Raw genomic sequence first — 20,031 nt, forward strand, 5'->3', positions numbered from 1 at the left:
AGTGTGAAACCAGCATCCCGGCCAAGGCAGCTGATGGCTGTCAGGACTGTGAGCGGGCGAGCTTTGCGTTTGCAGCTAGCCTGTGGATTTCGGGCACGCCGAGGAAGGGTCAGGGAGTCTCGAAGATGTAGCGAGGCGCGCGGTGACAGGTCAGGAAGTGAAGCCCTTTCTCTGCGCGTGAAGCCATGAAGTTTGCATGCGCTTACCGTCGCTGCTGCGGGAGCTGCCCCCGGCGGTGTGTGACCCGCCGGCCGTGCCGTGCCGTGCCGAGCCGAGCCGAGGGTGGCGGCGGCGGCCCCTGACGTCGGTGTGCCGGGCCGTGCCGAAGGCGGGGCCGCGGCCGGGGGCCGGTGCGGCTTTATTAGCGCGGCAGGTCGCGGTGCGCGGCGCAGGCAGGGCGCAGCGAGCAACAGGAGCCGCGGGGTCACTCGCCGCCCGCGCCCAGCCGGCCCCGGGGCGCCGGCGCTACCGGCCAGCAGCCCGGGCACCCCAGGGACGGCCCCGGGGCGGGGGGGGGGGGGGAGGGTGGATCCACCGCCGCAGCCGCCGAAGGGGAGAAGAGGCGGCGAACGGCAGGAGGAGCGCGGCCGGGGCCGGAGCGTGCGGTGGGGCCGGCCGGCGGGCCCCGGGCGGGCGGCCGGCTCGGGATGGTGCTCCTGCCCCTGTGGGTCGCGGCCGCCGCGCTCCTGGGGCTCCGCGCTGCGGCCGGGCGGCAGGTGAGTGGCGGCGGGGCTGGCGGGGGGCCGGGGGCCGCCGCTCCCCTCCCTTCCCCTCCGCTCCTTCCTGCGGGCCTCTGCCCTGCCCGCGGGGTCCCTCTGCCAGCGGCCCCGGGAAGCTGCCGCCGCCGCGCCCCTCCTTCCCTCGCTGTCCGGCTGGAGCGCGGCTCTCGGGGCTGGGACCGGCCAGCCGTTCCGCCGGCGTCCCGGGGACGAGGCGCCGCGGATGGGCTTTGACAGGTCGGTTCGGGAGCGCGTCCTGCCGCCTTGCTCCTGTCCCGAGCGTGCGCCGGCCCCGCCGCCGCTTCCCCTGCTGCTGCAGCCGACCCTCCCCGCCGAGCCCTGGGCAGCCCTCGCCCGGGCGCGCGGCATCCCCGAGAAGGTTCTCCCGCCCCGTGCCGGTCCCGGGCCAGGGCTGGGGTACCGCGGCGGTGAGCTGGCAGTGGCATCGGGCTGCTGGCTCTGTCCCTGCCGGGTACAGAGCTTCTGTCCCACGCGGGAGGTCCGGTTGACTTCCCCCTTCTCTGGCACGGAGAGGGAGGAGAACTGTCAGCACGCCTGCCTGGTTACCGCCCTGGCACCCGCGCTGCCCAGAACTCGCCGCTTTCGTGGACCTGAAGGAATTCTTTGGCCACTGAACTTACTTTTTGGCACGGTGTCACGAAATATAGAATGGGTCATTCAGAATCGGGATTTTTTAGCAGCTCTATTTGTGTTAAGCTTACTATGGACTCTGTTAGTGTATTGGTGGGAACAGCTGTTTATTCAGTTAGGGGAAAATCCCACCCTGGGAAACCAAAAACAAAAATGTAAAAAATGGTGCAATATAGACCCAAGTCCTTTTTCAGCCTTCTCAGAACTCTCTGCTGTCACACGTTGCATCATAATTGCACTAACGACTTCGTGCATGTGTTTCTTTTTGCAGGCTGGTAAAGAACAACAGATCCAAATAGGTAAGTCTTTTTAACACTGCTTCTATCAAAAGGGAAATAAAAGAAGGAAGCTCAAGGCACTAGTTTATTTTCTGGGAAAAGAATCTGTATTCAGGCGTGCATTCCCTTATATACCCCCATGCCATTGCCACCCAGGAGCATTTGTAGTTTCACAGTGGTGTGGCATGACTTGAATTTGCATGTCCTCTCATTATGTGTTTTTGCATCCTGATACATCTGTGCTTCCCTGTTCAAATATAAACCAGCAAAAGTTAGAAATTGCAGTGTGCTTAAACTAGCCCACTGAGTACTGCATCAAATCAGCTCTGGGTCAAGCACCTTGTCTTCATTTCTGAATCAAGGAGGAAACGCCTACTCCATTTGGCTACGGCGAACCATCTCTTAATACCAATTTTTCTTCCGTATTGGAAGCATTCAACCTTTTGTTTTAGCTGGACAAAAATTGCCTAATGCTGAGGCCTCTTCAAATTCTGCTGCTGGCCCAGTGTGCCTGCTGCATGCCTAACGGTAGCTGTTCACTCTTACACTGTCAACTGATACACTTAGGTAAGAAAGTGTAGTGCAGCAAGTTGACATCTGTGGGGAAGGTGGTTACTGAAGTGAAAAGTGCTCATTAGTGCCTACGGGGCATGTCAGACTGAAACTTAAGCCTCTCAGACTTTTTCTAAAGTCAGGAAGCTTCGTACCATGAGGAGCATGCACATGCAGTTTAGTTTCAGAAGCTCTGTGTTCATGTAAGCTAACGGATAACATGCTCTGTGGGATGGAGGAGGCTGTGGGAAGATGCAGAAGCTGTTATTCTCTCTGCTGGGGTGTTGGTGCGAGGGTCTGCCATTTGACCTGCTCCTTTGCCTGTCCTGTGGGGAATCAGCCTGGCAAAAGTTTGCCATTGAGTGCGAGTGTCTGCACACTGGAGCATGCCCTGGAGCTTTTCAACAGAGGAGTGGGAGCAGTTGGGAAGGGACCCCAGGAAATTCTATTTCCTGTTGCCATTAGATCTTCAGTGCTGAGGTTTTGGTTCAGGTTTTGTTCAGAAAAGAATTTCAAGTATTTCTCTAAATTCTGGAGATCTTGTCTCCGTTTCACTTCTGGCACTGCTTTCTTCTGGGCTTAGGTTGATTTCCACTGTGATCAGTGAATAACGGAACTGAGATGGTTAGGTACCTTTAAATCTAACTGGCAAACAGACTTTTTTTCCAGTGGTATGCTGATCCTGTCAGCATACCATTTCTAGTCGTTTCCATGAGAAATGGATTGTATTTGAATTTCAGAAACCATAAGTTATACAGGAATACATCTTTTAAATTATACAGTACATCAGAGAAATTTTTTTAATCTGGAAAATAACTTCTGTACTTTAACCTTTTCCTTTCTGTCACAGTCCCTGCGCCGCTGTAGTTGGGAGCATTTGAGGCACACAGGAGGAGCAAGAGAGGTGGTCTTGCAAGGCAGCGAGTGAATCAGGCAGTTCACACCAAGCCCAGAGTGCCCAGTCTGTGTGCTCAGTGTAGTACAGGCTCTCCACCTGTCGTTCCTGGCACCTCGGGAGCTTTTGCAGCAGAAGTCAACTCACCTTCCCCTACCTGGGAAGGAACAAGTAGAGAGGAAGAGAATGTTGGCTAGTGGGTCTAATGGTTCACAGATTCCAGACGCCTAGTTGTGCAGTGCAGGACCCTCTTGGGATGAGACTTGGTGTCAGTTGGTGCCCAGCAAGAGTGAGCTGCTGGCCTGTCTGTATCTTCTTGGCATGGCACAACCGCATGGCATCTTGGTGGCTTTTGCTTCAGGTTGGCAGGACTGAGAGGCTGGTGGCTTACTGAGGGCAGACTGTGAGTAGCTCTAGCTTACAGGGATTGATGGCATTTTGTTGAGGGGAAATCTGTGTGTTGAAAGCAGAAATAGCTAGTTAACACTTACACTCATTGTCATTTGTCCTACGCTTGATGTTTTTAAGCTGTTAATGTTTAAAGCAAAGCTTGATCCTGATTAAAAAAGTACAGCTTACTGTGGAGTTCTAATGTCAACAGTAAAACCTGTATTAGGATTGCCTCCAAACGGGCTGGCCTACTTTTAAGTCTCTATTAAGTGTCATTTTTCATCAGTGTTGTATATTTTGATTTGGCCCAGGACTGGCTGCTGTCAGCAGCTAATCTTTTCTTGTAGCCTGGAAAGTCACTTAGGACAAATTAAAGCATACAGGACTTTTAATTTTTTTTTTTTTTAAATATGAGTAAGGAATGTATTCCAGAGATAGGGAGTTACCCAAGCTTAATTAACTGCATTAGTGTGTAATGTACTGCAAATGGCTGGAAACTGTCAGGAGGAAATGATACTGTTGCTACTAGTGTAAGCCCGAAGGTGCTGGCACTGGGGCTGGTGCTACATCTTCACTCCCCCTGCCTCAGCCTCCCACAGAGCAGAGCTCCATTGCTGCTCAGTGCTACCTCTGGAAGAAAACCCAGATGGCCACCCTGCAAAACAGGCAGCCCCCCTGCCTGGATCTGGCACCTTCACCTGCAAAGTTCAGCAGATGCTGAGAAAATACTACAAAGGATTTCCTGAGGTGTCTATATGCCTGGGACAAGTTGACAGTGAAGTAAAGGAACAAGGACACTGAAGAGAGGTGCACCATGTGGGCCTCTCTTTTGCAGTCCCTTACCTTTATTCATCCCACTTGCAATGGATAGCACAGAAGTATACTGCCTGGCCTCATCCCCGTTCAGGCACAGAGTTGTGTGAGAATTCTCAAGAAGTCCATCCCCCTTTTCTAACTTGGCTTTCTCTCTGGGCATTTCTGCCACCTAAAGGCAGTGAAATACAGAGTGAATGGTAGTTCTGAAGTTGATGGAAAATTGCTGAGAGGAACCAAAACCACTTATTTATTTCCAAAAACCACCAACCGACAACGAAGGCAGAAAACCGTGACGCCAAAACCTCTGCTAGGGTCATCTCATTGTCACTGCACCGTCTTTCCTTGTTAATAAGCAGTACTTTGCTGAGTGACTGGGGCAGCTCAGTGCTCATCCCGTTGTGCTTATCTGTGGAAGGAAGGGTAATCTCTCAGAACATGAGGCAGGCCTTTTACTGAAATGCTGTTAATTCCTATAGCAGCAGGTAATTAATTATTTTCTTCTCTAGTGCTTCCACTGCACAGCTGCATGTCTGCCATCCCTTGATCTGGTTGCATCACAGCTTGTGAGTTCCACTCAGAAGATGCAGGCACATCTGCTGGAGGCATTACGTTAGATCCAGTCCTCCTGCCGAGGTAGCTGAGCTTCCTGACCCTACAAGCTACCTTCAGACCCGTCTTCCATGAGAGACGAGGGAGCTCTGAGGCTGATGGTAGCTCTCTGGTCATCCCATCATGTCAGTATGGGACAGTCTGGGACTTGGCAATACAGCCAGTGCTGGGGCAACATGGATGGGTTGTTATCAGGAGTTCCTGTGCAGTTGTTTCCTAGTGCAGTGCCCAGTGTCTCTGTCCAAACAGTTGTGCTTTTCGTATGATTTTCACAGATTTCTACATTGAAGTAACTGCTAACAATATAGAGAGGCAGCTGTAGTTACTGCATGTAGTAATTCATCTACATTTCATTGCCATGGCTCACAAATATAGGGGGGGAAATGATGCTGTCAACACTTTCATTTAATGGACATAATTGCACAAGTCACTGTGAGAGGCGAAGGAGCTCCTCTTATCGAAAAATTCATCTGCTTGCAAAACTTAGTCCTCAAAAAAGTAGAGCCCTGTTATCAGAATGTGTTTACTTGCAGTGTGAACAAAAAAAAAATCATCAGGATAATGAACACTAAATGAAGTTTAAATACTTTCTTAAAGAAAAAAAAAGGTTACATCTTCAAACTTGGGTAAATTGGTTTGAGCATCAAATACTTTGTCTGAACTTTCAGAAATTCCTCCTTTTCCACTGATTCCACTGATTTCAATTTAGACTGTGGTTTTGAAACCTTCTTTCTTAAATGGATGTTTGTGCGTTTGGAATTCTGCTGTGAACAACCATATGAACAATTCTTTATTAACTCATTTCCCAAAATCTTTTGTCTTAAAAAGACAAATGCAGGTGATAACAACAAATGTGCTCTTCCAAATGCAGGTGGTAACAACAACAACAAAAAAGAATTGGGGTCTTTTGAAGCCCCATTGTCAGTGGTTGTTGTACAGCGCAGACAACTGCTGTGAGCCAGTGGTGTAAATTCCTCAGTTTCATCTGTGTTTGAGGGGAAAAAAGTTCGGGCAGCCCTCTTCAGAGGCATTCTCTAGCTAATGATGTTTTGGCACACAATGAAAGAATGTGATGTTCCTTCTGAAGTGCTTCCTTTCAACTTAAACATTGTGCAAGTGAAGCAGCAGCAGTTTAAAGCCAGATTAAAAAAAAATTAAGAAAGTATGAAGTAAAGTGCTTTTTGTATTGCTCTGTATTTCTTCTCTGATTACTACTGTAAGCTTTGAATTAGCAGAACAGATCAACTCTGAAATTTTAGCATAGGAAAGGGAACACCTACAGCTGGAATAGCATTTCCTAAGGCCATACAGTCTATGGAAAAAGGGTAATATAAGCCAGTGGAGGAGTTTAAATGTCTTCAGCATTCAGTCATGTCACATCTAATTTTAATTGCCTTTGAACAAAAGGCATTTCCTCTTCTAGCTCAGCATTTGGAGACTCTGGAAAAGGCTTTTGCTGACTCAAAAACTTGACAGTTCTTATTTTCCACCCTTTGTTCCTACCTTCTTACGGCTAGCTGGCTGTTCTTGTTATTAGCAAAATAACCTTTTCCCACCCTACAAGTAAAAATCTGGGAATGCTGCTGCAAGAGGTGCAAAGTGTTTTCTCAGTGGTGCAGTGAACACAGAATTTGATCAGCAGACTGTGGGCTCTGGCACTGAGCATCCTGCTTAAAAAAAAACCAACCCAGGCAGAATCTCAGTGAGGTAAAAGGAGGCATGTCAGACCGTGACTGAAATCTCACTGCTCAAGTGCTGGGAGTGTGAGGACCTAGGTTTTAGCTTTGACCAAGTTAGGGTATAAACCCCAGCAGCTCTAGCTCCTGTTCATGGCCTGGTGTCTAATTAATAAAAATTAGTTTAGAGTTTTAGTTTGGTTTCCTCTCTAAGGAGAGAGATAAGCAATCCTGACTCAGTATTCCCAGAGTTTCGTATGGGAATTATCCTAAGGATAATGTCCTAATTAGGGTAGCAGTTTTCGAAGCTGATCTTGTAGGTATGGGGCAAAATAGGTGGAGTTGGCTGCTACCAGGAAACACGTTGTGACTACTTGGTTGTAGGATGTGGAGCACCCTTTCCCAACAACCCCCTTTAACAGGATAAGGAACTTGTCTAGGATAGAGTGTTTGTGTATTATGGAAAGATATTAATAGTGAAAGAATTGAAATGTCCATATACATCCTACTAGTACCATATGTTGTTTTTGTGTCAAATCCCTCAGTAACTGGCATAAAAGAAAATTTGAGAAAAAACAGCTGCGTTGAAGCCATCAAGAATATTTTTCCTACTACAGTTATGCTTTCAATGCATGAGTCTCTTAAAATAAGCAGCCACTGCTACCAGGAGAGGGGAACTAGCTACTGAGCTTCTTCTCTATTAATTCTCAGTTCAAGTGTGATTCACACTGGGAGTGGGTAAAATACAGCTTATTTAATTGCGTATATTTATTTGAGGAATTCCCAGTGGCACTTAGCGGTAGCATCTGAGCTACCCAGGCATAGAGTGTTTTAGGAAAAAAGTGTCAGGAATATTACTCTAGTATTGCTTTAGCCAGTTCTCTCAGGAAGAGAAGAGCTAGGGAATAATTATTTCTGGGCTAAGTGTCTTTTTAACTGTCATGTAGTCTTAATATACAGGCAGTAAGACTTAGGCTTTGGTCCAGTTCTTGGCAGCAGTTAACCCACAGCTTGACCTGGCCCAGGGAATGTCTCTCCTCCTTTTACAAGATAAAAATGGGACACTGCATATCCTGATTACTTCCAGATTACCAAGGTCTCACAGAGAAGAGAAACTCATTTGATGGACTTGCTTTACAATAGTGTGAAATTACTTTAAGGCAACGGGAAACACATGTGCATGTCCCAATGCAGGGCTGTAAATGTGGTAAGCGATAACAGGAGGTCTTTCTCTGAGCAAAAGAGAAGATTCTCTTCCTTTTCTCATCAGTGCCAAAGAATAGAAGAGAGAGGAAAAGGAGAATTTCTTCTCTTAGGATAATAATTCTATTTTCAGGATACAGGTAAGGGACTACACAGAAGGAGGGTTTTTTGGGGGCAGAGGGTATTGTATTCACTTAGACAAATTCAGAACCCAATTGGAAGGTTTCCAGACAGCTAATGTTGCTGCTAATTAGACAAGAATCCTCAGCTGACTGGTGGGAACCACAAAAAAATGCCAGGCTTTCATTGCTGTTACCTTTTTTCTACCGTGGCCTTGCTTGCTTGAGCAATGCCTCTGCTAAAGCAGGTTAGCCTTGGGATAACTTCTGCTAGTAGCTAGTTTCCCACAGCCACCTCTGGCCACACCATTCGGGTCTCCAGGGATGTGCCAGTACTGATTAGAGGCATTGTAGTGGTGACTTCTTGGAAGCTCATCATGTGTTGAGCAGACATGGCCTTAGCTAAGGGTCATGCCATTAAGCTGCTGTACTTTTACCTCAGGATTTCTTTAGTGCTGTCCACAGAGCATGGTTTTGCTGGGTTTGTAGCTCCTGTGTCTTGCAGTAAAGTGAAAGGCTCCGGTACAATCTTGTAAAGTTCTGTGATGCGGGCTTTTGTAATAATTAGCTTCTCTGTTGTTTTCAAACTCTGTTACTCAAGTTACTTGACAAGGAAGGACATTATCAAGTTGCTGGCTAAGGAGATTTGTTAGAGATCTGTAGAGAGAAAAGTCACTGCTTATATCACTGCGGACATTGATTAATTTATCAGTTGTGTGTGATACCCACTGGATTCTTTTCCCTATAGCAATTCTAAGACTGCAGAAACACATATGCAAATTGCAGTTATAACCAAACATAGTGCTTCATCTTCAAAATCTTAATGGGGGTCTTGACCCTGGAGCAAGTGAAGGCTGAGAGAGGACCTTACCAATGTTGATAAATCCCTGAAGGGTGAGTGTTGAGAGGATGGGTCTGGTCTTTTTTGTGCGGTGACCAGTGACAGGACAAGGGGTAAGAGACACAAGATTGAACACAGCAAGTTCCACTTGAATGTGAGGAGAAACTTCTTTGCTGTTCAAGTGAGGAAGCCCTGGCACAGGCTGCCCAGGGAAGTTGTGGAGTCTCCTTCTCTGAAGGTTTCCAAACCCACCTGGGTGTATTCCTTGTGCACCCTGATTGAGGTGAACCTGCTTTAGCAGGGTGTTGGACTGGATGCTTTCTAGAGGGCCCTCACCATTCTGGGATTCTGTGAATCCAAAACTCTTACTGCTTCTTTCCTGGCTATTAAGCAACCCTAAACCCCAGTAAACTCCCCAGATACATGTACGTGAATATTTCAGGGTTTTGTCTATAAGTTTTATGAAAATAGAGTCACAAAAGACCCACTCTTGAAAATTTTGGCATGTGGAGGATGTTTTCCTTAGTGTGTAGCCCAGCATCTGTGGCCTATATTTGCTTGAGGTGCATAACTTGTGTTTGACTGTCATGATGTGATCCATGTGCTTTCCCTGGAGTCATAACGGCCTGCCTCTCACATTATCTCTGGTTTCTTATACTTTGATTAACATGGTGAAGTGCCAAACGCTTTTCTTCTTTCTTGCATGTCATGTGAGTGTCCATGTAAAAGTAGTATGAAGCGTTTTTATGATAGCGATAGTGCAAAGAGTATTCAAGGCCTTGCTGGAGGGTACCCAAGCAAGGATTTATAAGCTGGAGTGTTCCAGCTGAGGAGAGCAGTGGCACATACCTTATGTTTTCCAACATTAGTTGAAGTGCATATATCCAGACAAGTTAGCTAGTAGAAGCTTTAATACACACTGTTGTAGTAAGTGGCACTGTCCTTTGTCCTTTTAAAAATGACACAAGTTTTTATCATTCTTCATGGGAAGAATAGAGTGATGTAGAGTAACCCTAACAGGAATCCTAAATGGGGAATTTTGAAAGGGGAGATGTGAGGCAGAGGGGTCCTACGCACGTGGTGTTGGACATTAGGCTGGAGCATGCAGTAGTTGGAATGTGTTGTATAGTGAATGAGCTGCAACTGAGGGCGCTCTGAATGAGCATAGCCTGTATGGGTCAAGGCAGCGGACTGTCACATCCTTCCATTTACCCTTCGTTCCGGTGACATGCACTTCTTGTAGCTGCACATCTGGCCTTCGGTCTTCAGGCTCGTTCCATGCTCTTGTTCTAATTTTAGCTTGGTTTTGGGTATTTCTCTTGGCAGAATTACGAAAAAGCAGACCGAGACCATACGGGTTAGTGATTCCAGTTAGTACTAATGCAGACGGAAGCTACATCTCCAATATCCTCTCTGCAAGTCACCAAAGAAGATCAACGCGGGAGGTATCCCAAAGCCCCAAACAGCTGTATTTTAATGTCACTGCATTTGGAAGGGAATTCCATCTTCGGCTGAAACCAAACACTCGTTTAGTGGCTCCTGAGGCTGTAGTGGAGTGGTACGAAGACTCTGTGGAAACTGGAAACGATGCTGGTAACACAAGTCAGACTAGAGCTGCTGCAGAGAGATTATGGAAAAGAGAGCCCCTGTGGACCAACTGTGCATACGTGGGAGACATCACCGACATCCCTGGAGCTTCTGTTGCTGTTAGCAATTGTGATGGTCTGGTAAGGCTTGTTTAATGGCATTCATGTCTGGCATTTTCTCACTTGGTACACAGCTTTTAACTACACTTTGCTAATGATATCATTAAAAGAACTTCGTTTCTTAAATCCTTTTAAAAATGCTTCGGTATATACTGATGTATGTGGTCGTACTGCTTTATTCTGGGGTAATTTCTCTGAGTTTGGTGAGCAAAGTCTTTAATGTCACCGATGTGAGAGAAAGCAAACTTAAGTTTTGTAGGTTTTCCTTTTCACTTTTACAAGGTATTACAAATGGGAAAATTAATAATGAAATAATTTTAAGGCTTAAAAGATGACCTTTTGGTTGAGTGAATGTAGAATTTGGCATCTGAATTGCCACTGCCTAATTCTCAAGTAACAAAATTGTGGGCTGCTCTGTAGTCCAAGAATAGCAGCAGATTTGAGTTGTAAAGGGTTTATTTATAAAATAAGCATGCTTTTTGTTTTCTTACGTGCAGTTTTGTTTCATCAGAAAGTATCATACGAGAACTGAGTGGTTCATATCTATAAAGGATTTATTCTCAAAGCCGTGATGGCTGTGTCAGCTGGAGACACGTGGTATTTCATTGTGGCTTCAGCAGATGCAGTGACTGGCTTGGTACACAAATCCCATATTGAAAGACTGGGCATATATTTAGTACACATACCGTTCATTAATTCATTCATGCGGTAAAGAAAGCTAACAATACTTACCTTGTACTCTTTAAGTACCAGGAGCAGTGGTGGAACAGGACTGCAACATCCAGGAAGATTAATGTAGTGGTTACTCTACTGCTATTGGGGAGAGGAATCATATGAACAAGTCTGCAATAAGTATCCCTTCTTGGAAACAGGTTTCCCTCTTCCCATTGCATGCCACGTGTTAGTGATTTGATTCCATTTTGCTCTAAGTACTGGCTAGCAATCCTCCTCCACTGCCTCTGCTGTGAGCCACAGCCACTGCATGGGTAATGGTGTGAGTGGCTTGAGCTCCTGATGCAGAGATTAGGGCTATGAACAACCAAAACTCCTTGCCTTTCCTTAAAGGAAGGACATACTGGTGGTGTTTACATCCAAGGTGATAATGTCAGTTTGGTGTGTTTTGTTGGAGAATCCATTGGCAGTGTGCTGTGTTTACAAAGGCTATGTGGACACCTGACAGGATAGATGTAGCTTCGGATGTAGTTCTTACAATGAATGAGACCTTTGGGTTGAGAGCTGTATTTTAGCAGTAATCTTGAATGAAATTCTTGTGTTAAGTGAGACAGCACGATAAGACAGTAAATTGGATTAAATGGAATTAGATTAAGGAGTACAGCAGCTTCAGTGGAGGTAGCCATGTGGCTGACAAGCTGCTAGTGTTGTATTTTCTGTTAACTGAAATGAGGTAGTTGCTGTCTTCACAAGCCTCCATCTGTGTAAGAAGACAACAGATACCAAGGGTGACCTAAGTAACACCTTAATAATCCCTGTATCACCCTGGAGAAGCTCTTCATGTGTCTGCCATGGCTTTAGGGACTGGACTGGGAGAAAATTTTGTTTGAAAAAGAGAGAAAGGTGGGTAAATGTCTTTGTTCCTCTCAACTGAGGCTGTCTCGTGGAGTCTTTGAGTGGCTTCTTCAAGCCCCTGAACCATCTGTGACAGGGTTGGATGCCAACAGTGGAGCGCAGCTGTGGTGTGAAGCTGCCTTGGCTCTGTTCCCTGCCCATGCTGCTTTTGCTCCACCTTGCCAGGGCCTGACCTCAGCTGCAGCTCTTGCTGTCACGTTGCATTTTACTTCCTGCACAGAGCTGTCCTGGCTAGTAGAAAGCTGCTGCAGTGGCCTCACTGCACCTAGCAGTGGAAAAACATGAATGCTTTTGAGTGCTTTTGCTTGCTTACTCCACCTAGCTGTTTTAAAAGTCTTTTGGAGCTCTAAGCAAGTGAGTATGAAATAAATAAATAAACCTGAAGATGGATGGGATTTCAAATGGGTTTTTTTATCCTCCCGCCAGCTCCAAGATTAGCAGAAGTAAGTTGAAGTTAGTGTTCCTGGCTTTTCTGTTGCTGTTCTGTGCCTCTTAACCAGGCTTTGATCCTCAGTATATCCTAAAGACGTGAAGAGTGAAATGATATAGCTTGACAGAACCTGGAACACGAGTGAGAAATTCAAGGGCCCTGTGTCTCTTGGAAAGATTTACTTTTGACTTCAAAGGAATTTAGACACTCTCCAGTATAGCTCTGAGGGAAAAGCAAAGGGAATCACTGTGACGGCAATTCACTCAATGTATAGCTTATAAAAGAAGTTTGATATCATAAGTAACAGAGAAAGAGCACTTGGCTTGCCACCAGTTAGCAAAAGATCCTGCAAATTCTATTTTGTGCCCAAGGAGATTTTAATCAAGACTGATAGGACACCTGCTGATAGTGGAGCAAAATTGTGTATAGTGCTAACATGCACTTCACAGACATTGCTGAATTTCGTATTGTTTAGTGTTTGCTCTCAGCAGTAGGTGTATGGTTATGAGGAACATAAGAGTGCTAAGATTTGGTTACTTGATTGTTAAAATGTGGAATAATGGACATTGGCACTAGTACAGCAAGATTTTGCCCATGATCTCTTCCTGAATCTAAGCTTACATTTTAAACCCAAAATGTTTGAACACTTTTGTTTTGAAATAGTTTACATACAGACTTTTGCAGTGCAAGTCATCTGCATACCATCACTTCTGCAAATTCCTATCTTTACATCTGCCTAACATCCCTGGAAAGGACCCCTGTTTATGGCAGAGTAACACTCAATTAGTCAGGCAGAAGCTGCCTGTTGGTTTTCTTACTGTGTTTCAGAAAGCCACTGTGTCTTGGTTTAGGCCCATCAGGGAACAAAGACCACAATTAGCCTCGAGTACCGATGAGGCTGAGAATTGCTCAAGGGCAGGGAGGGCTTAATTGCTGCTTAAGGTTCAGGACAAAACAGACCAGGCCACTCGGTTTAGGGAAGAAAACAGAAAATAATTTAATGCAACATCAACTAAAACATACCCCAAAAACCCAAAACATAACCAAAATGAAACAACACAGAGTAATACATCAATGAAGAGTCCAACCAGCCGTTTTAAGAACACCTTCTTGCCACCCCTCCCCTCTTCCCGGGCTCAGAGCCCTGATCCCGGTGGTTTTACCGTGCCCCCCACCCCCCGAACGGTTCGGGGGGCAGGCAGTGGGGGTTTCAGTTAGTCTGTTCCCGATAGCTTCTGCCATTTGTCCCTCCTCAGGACGGGTGAACTCCACACCAGTCCTCCCTGCGAGTCCGTGGGGTAACTCACACGCATGGCGGCCCTGCACGGGCTGCTCTGACGTGCACTTATTCCAAAGGCTGCAGCTCGTCTCTGCCTCTCGTGTGGGGCTGCTCTGCGGCCCACAGGCTCTCCAACACGGCCTGGGCCATGGCCGTCTCCCCACACAGTCCCTCGCCCGTCCGGGCTCACTCACATGGAGCTGCTGGTAACTCTCGGTCCTGCCATGGATCTCCATGGGTTGCAGGGGCACAGCTGCATTCTCGCCACGGCTTGCAGAGGGGTCTCTGGTCTATTGCTTCTCCTTCCTTCCTCCTCCTCTGGCTGAAGGGTCCGTGTGGTCACCTCCATCTTGTATCACTCTTACACCTCCTGACTCGCATTCCGAATTCCTGTCCCCTAAATAGTGATGGCAGAGGCACCAGATTGGCCCAGCCGGGCCGGAGGTGGGTCTGAACCCAGGAGCCGGGGGAGAGTCCGCAAACTCTTTACCGGGTCTTCACTGCAACCCGCTCCCCCTGTTACTAAGCCAAAAGCTGCTCCTTGCTAAACCAGAACAAACTGCTTCTGCAAGCTTCTCTTGCATATTTCTGCTGTTGTTTTGGTCAAAATAGTGATGTTTATTGTTGTGGTATTTATGGAGATTATCAAGTACTTGCCAGAGTTGCAGCAAAACCTATGACTGAGTGTCATACTGACATTCATCAGCTGGAAGTAACAGCATCCTTGGGTTCTGTGGGCTTGAGAAATGGAAACCTATGATCTCCTACCAGAGAAGCATAAAAGGAGAAAAACTCTTAACGACTTTGAATTGCAGATGGTGAAATTGTAGTTCACAGACAGCAGCCGAAATTTTTGTGCACTCATTGATCTCCCTGCCTTCTGTTTATTTGACCTGAGTTTCATAAATATTCAGAGGCGGAGTATGTTGTAAGAGGGGAAGGACGTGCTGTTGTGAGGGCATGTTGAAGCCAGGCAGAAGGCTTCACTTACCCAGACAGCACTGGTGGGGTACATATGCTCCTCTTCTCTATTTGTAGTCCTTACATTCTTGTGTTCCTGTGTCTCCTTCTGCCTCGTTCCTGTTTTTCTTTCCATGTAGTGCCTGTACAGTAACGTCTCACCTTAATACTCTTCTGCTGTCCATTTCATTAGGCTTAGATTTACTAAGGGGGAGTAGGTATTATTAAAGTTTATGGCAAGCCTTCCTGGATGAGTTGCCCAGCCTCTTTCTATTTACATCTGCACAGCATCTTCCTTTTGGTCCTTCATATGAAGATGGGATTGTTGAAACAGTTGTGAAGAGCTTAATTTGATGTTTGATTCAACCTGTGAGATTGTGTTCACGGTGCCTTCTCTTCTGGATAATGTGTTCTACGTGTTTCTGCACTAAATTAAATGTTTAATCCAACGTAGATTCCTAAAAAAGGTAAATCCACTTCCAGGTGAACATATATTGGTCGGTACGTTTTTGTCCCATTCTTGTGGTAGGCTTCCTGTTCTAAGGTGCCACGACACTGCAGGAGGTTTCATGGCTTAACTGTTCAAAAGTTACTCAAATTTATCTGACCATGTAGTTTGTGGCTAAGAAAGAAATGGTATGCATGTGGAGGAGCATATGGTTTAGAAAAGTAGGAAAATAATGGCAAGATGTTGCAGGAAGTGGAACTAAGTTCAAAGCAGATTTGGCAGGTGGCAGCTTTCAGAGGTGGCTTCTGCCTGGTGCAATGCTGTGCCTACTGTGGAGGGTGCAGAAAATCACCAGCCTCAAAAACCACTGCAGATGTTTTTCATTATAAATAAAGATAACACTGCAAACTTAGCCCTTAGAAATAATCAAGTAAAGTTTGAATTCAACCTTTTGTTTGCAGAGGAAATTAATTCCGTTTCTAAGATAGCTTTCTGTCTTTTGTAACAAGACCCAAGCAATTGTTGCTGTGCAATGCCTTTGAAATGACTGTACGTACATTTTGAACTACATTTTTATAGAGATGTGCCTCCTTGTTTGAGTTGTGATCTGGTTTGTGTTCACAGATATCTAATGCCAAGTGTGAATGTCATCTTCCATTTCTTCCAGAGCATTAACCATACTTGTTTTAAATGAGAGGCCAGACTCAATGTGATGAAATCTTTAATCTCATCAAGTACCAAGTAAAATGTGACTTGTTTTGTTTATTGGAAGCCCATGGCCTTTAAGCCCAGGGCTGCATACAGTTGCTTGAAACGAAGACTGCTTGCAAATGAAAGATCTTCAGTAGTCTCCCTGCCTTTTATTGTTCAACTCTCAAACCAAGGAAATCCTTGAACGCCGACCAACTGTCAAGAATAAAAGAGGCCGAACCTACTTGGATCTATCACATGTGACTGATTAGTCCTCATTTACTTATTGTTATCCCTCTTTCCTAAGTACATCAAGATGTGAAGAATCTTTTGTGTGTCTTTGCCATCAGAGCTTTCCCACAAGCAATGTGCAGCCATCAGTACTTTGGGAGTGTTACCATATCCTCAAGGTTTGGTTTTGGTTATCTGACATGACAATCCCCTGGACCAGATCTCTTAAAAGCAGGGTCTTCTTAAATGCCAACTTTTAACTTGATAGAGTTATTTGGAGTGTCTGAATGGAAGGATGTACAGAGATGTGCAGTTATTTGGCTAACATGTTTGAAATAGAGGCTGGATATCTCAGACTAGAGGTACTTGCACAAAGACTTCAGCCTTGATTCAGGAAAAGCCTTAAAAATATGCTTAAGTTTGGGTACATGGTTAAGTGCCTGCTGGGACCTAAACAGTTTCAGAGCTTTTTGATTTGTTTCAAATTATTTTTATTACTGTTGTTCCATAAAGACTGAAGTATTAAGCCTTATTTCTTGTTCATATGTTGGTACTAATGCATTATTTCAACATCATTTCTGCTAAGCTGGCCAGGTGGTGTTACTAAATGGAGAAACAGCTTTTTAGGAGCTGGTAATATTTTATCTCAGTGGCAACAAACACTTCAGCTGCCACTGAGCATCTGCTTATAGCACATGGGAAGCTCTTGATGAGCATAATTCCAGCATCCTAAAGAAGAATATTATTAGGGACTCACTGTTGAGCAGGACTGCTGTGGGAAGGTAGTGGGATCATCTCCACTTGGCGATGCGATGGCAGTGAGCACGTTGCGGGGCACAGGAGGGAAAGCTCAGGGGCTGGGTTATGCATCAAGGCTCAAAATGGGAGTATCCTCTTGGCCATGGAGGTCCTCCCAGTTCAGCTGGGAACTGTGGGGGCACCATGGGAAGTTGCGCCCTTCCACTGCCTGGCCTGTGGTCGAGGGGACATCTAGTAATCCAGTACCTCTTGGGAGCAGGAAACTGGGAAACAGAATAAATGGAGATAGAAATATGTCTGGCCCGCACATTGCTCTGTGCAGTAGACAGCAGGGTCTGAGAGTGATGGAACCTTCTAGTGTGCTGTGCTGCCCTGCTGCATGCTTCCCACTGTGATTACATCCTCACAGTGAATCCCTGTAACCTGCCATACCTGTTCTTACCACTTGCCTTTTGCTGTACTTGGCAGCCCTGCACACTTAGGAACTGGACTTGATGGGCTGCAGCTGCCTCTTTGGATAGACAGACCCCATCTGGTAACCTCAGCCTGCCCTCCCCATTGGACTGAGCAGCCTGTGGTCACGGTCAGGCTGGGCTTGGACTTCTTTGCTGTCACCTCTCCAGTACAGAGCACTTCCTAGAGGCTAATAAAGACTTTTCAAATGTAGTAATGCATAGTAAAGAAGATTTCTCAAAGTTCAGAATCTCCAGAAACTTGGAAAAATGCAGTGCCATCATATTGCTTACTCAGGACTTCAGGCTTCTTGCATAAAACATGGAGGGAGGGAGTACTGAGAAGGGATGTAATGGTGATTGAAGTAAAATGTCAATATGGTGTAAGATAATACACAAATTCTTTTATGTGTCTAGTTTGCTTCTCCTTGAAGTTGTCACTTAAATAAGCAGGTACTTCATCCTTACTTTTGTGGAGAAGTCAAAGTTTTCATAGATGGTTGCTTACACACTGCAATTATTTTTTTCTTGGGTTTTTTTGGTAAGTTTTTCTAATGTTTTTGGATTTGAGACAATGATGATTTGCCTCACTTCTTAGCCCTTGCCTCTCCTTCTCTCCTGCCTTGCATTTGTCCTGTTCTCACTTGGAACAAATTGTCCTTTCACACATAAAACCTCCCTTGTCTGCCAAAGCTCTAATCAGAACTCGTTTCTCTGTCACAGTAAAATGCAAAAAAATTGTATCTGCAAGACAGGTGCTGTAGGTAGATCCATTCGTCTCTTGGAGGGGATTTGCAAAAGATGATATGAGCAGGGAGATGGTCTGAGGCCATCCAAGTCCAAGCTCAGCTCTTGCCTCTCTGCCTTCTGACATGTCCTTTGGGAACATCAGCCCATGACCAGAGTAAGATTCAACCCAATTGAAAAGAACACTTTTTGTTAGAAGTGCAGAGAGAATCACTTGTCTTCAGCAGATAGTTTTAGAAGTCTGTTGGTTGTACCAACTTCTGGCTGCCTGCTCAAGGATGGCGAATGGGAGAAACCTCTGTGTTTTGTACTTAATGTACAAACTAGGAAGTAGTAAAAAGGGTTAAGCTCAGAGTTTCCACTTAGTTCTATGCTTTATGTTTTTAAGGCCGATTGAATTGTTAAGTCCTTCTCTGAAATGATAATTTTCCTATGAGCTGCAGCTCCTCCCTTTGTTCCAAGGATTGTGTGGTCATAGGAAAAACTGAATAGATATACAGTAGTACTGCTATGGACCTAATGTAGATCAAATTGGGCCAAAATATAAGGAGATGAAATATCCTTCATAGCACTAAAATATGTGATCTGTTTGGGTAATAGGTTTTCCAAATGGAAAAACTTGTCATGTAATTTTGAAATGGAGCAAAAAAGCAAAAGGCCTGATAGTTTCACTGACCTGAAGAAATCCTTCCTGCAAGAGCTGTTCTCTTGCACGGAGAGGGATGTGCTCAGGCCTGTCTGTTGCTGCTGCAGCCTTCTGCAAAAGGTGCTGAGAGGATTCACGGCAAGGAATAACTGGGAATGTGGCTTGATCCAGTTAAATAACTAAAATAGATTAAGTACATTGTGCATCCTCACACCATGGGCCCTGTCTGAGTGATAATACAAGGAAGAGACCAACTCCTGCCTTGGCAAACATGAAAGGTCTGCTGGAGAACATCAGCAGAGGGATTATAGACCTCTCCGGCCTTTGAGTATGGATCAGGACCAAGAAAATCCCATCAGAGAAAAGAGATCATGGACAAATTTGAGGTGATTTTTTTTTTTTCCTCCTCCTCTCTCTCCCCAAGCATGATTTTTTAGGAGCAGAAGGAAAGAGCCAGAACTGTGACTGTAAGCAGTCTTCAGCAACATATTTGAAGCCTGCCTTTGAAGTAACTCAGTTTTCTCCCTCATCGCTTTCATGGCAGTAATTCCTTGCTTAAAACTGGGACTCGTGATTCCTTACAGAACAGGGGACTGCTGGAGCCTAGGTGGTTCCTCCAGGGCCCCAGCCAGGGCTTGTGTGCAATGCTGCTGTCATATGGACTTTGGAATTAGTCGGGGTGTCTCTATGTGACACTGCAGAATTTTTTGAAAGTGTTTTTTCAAGGAGCTTGACAGTCTCCTGTATAATCTGTTCAAAGACTAAATGCCTTAAGTTCCTTCTTAATTTCTGCCATGCCACAAGTGATGCCTGAGCAGAAAAGAAGAGGAGGAAAAAACCCTTTTCTTCTTGCTTAGTAACAGCTAACTTTAAAAAAATGTCTGGTTTAATAGTGTTTCTCATTTTTTGATTGAGAAATGACAGTTTTCTTACTTAACAGCAAGTCTATTCAAGAGTAGTGTATTTATGAATTATTCCACAGTATTAGACAGGTAAAATATGTCTGAACATATCACTTAATACTTTATGTGCATTTGACTTCAGAACAGTCCATTTAACAGCACAAACAAATTCAAAATATCACAGGTTTGAACTGTGTGTAAACCTACTAGGTAGTAGTTACGTATGTCTCTGACTTAACACTAGAGGACTGTCCCAGCCTGGTGTTACTGAGATCACTGTATCTGATGTGAAGGTCCTGGGACTGGTTGCATTTTGCACATTTTAACTCAAGCGTCACATTGCCACAAACACATTTCCTGGACCTCCATTGCAGGAGATAACTTTACATCCTTTGCTTTGTCAGAAAAGAAGGCATTGAATGTACAAACCTCTAGAGCAATATTT

The 20,031-nt window shown here is 45.4% G+C and overlaps 1 protein-coding gene across 1 annotated transcript in view; it reads left to right on the forward strand.

The window, feature by feature from the left end:
- The first annotated feature begins 633 nt into the window (after window positions 1–633).
- ADAMTS3 (ADAM metallopeptidase with thrombospondin type 1 motif 3) overlaps window positions 634–20,031 on the forward strand; it is a 121,048-nt gene continuing 101,650 nt past the window's right edge. The window contains exons 1-3 of the mRNA XM_061993785.1: window positions 634–716; window positions 1,642–1,669; window positions 10,076–10,476. Coding sequence (XP_061849769.1) covers window positions 648–716; window positions 1,642–1,669; window positions 10,076–10,476 — 498 coding nt within the window. The 5' untranslated portion in view covers window positions 634–647. The remainder of the gene's footprint in view (window positions 717–1,641; window positions 1,670–10,075; window positions 10,477–20,031) is intronic.

This window comes from Colius striatus, chromosome 3, assembly GCF_028858725.1.
Source record: "Colius striatus isolate bColStr4 chromosome 3, bColStr4.1.hap1, whole genome shotgun sequence".
Lineage (NCBI taxonomy): Eukaryota > Metazoa > Chordata > Aves > Coliiformes > Coliidae > Colius > Colius striatus.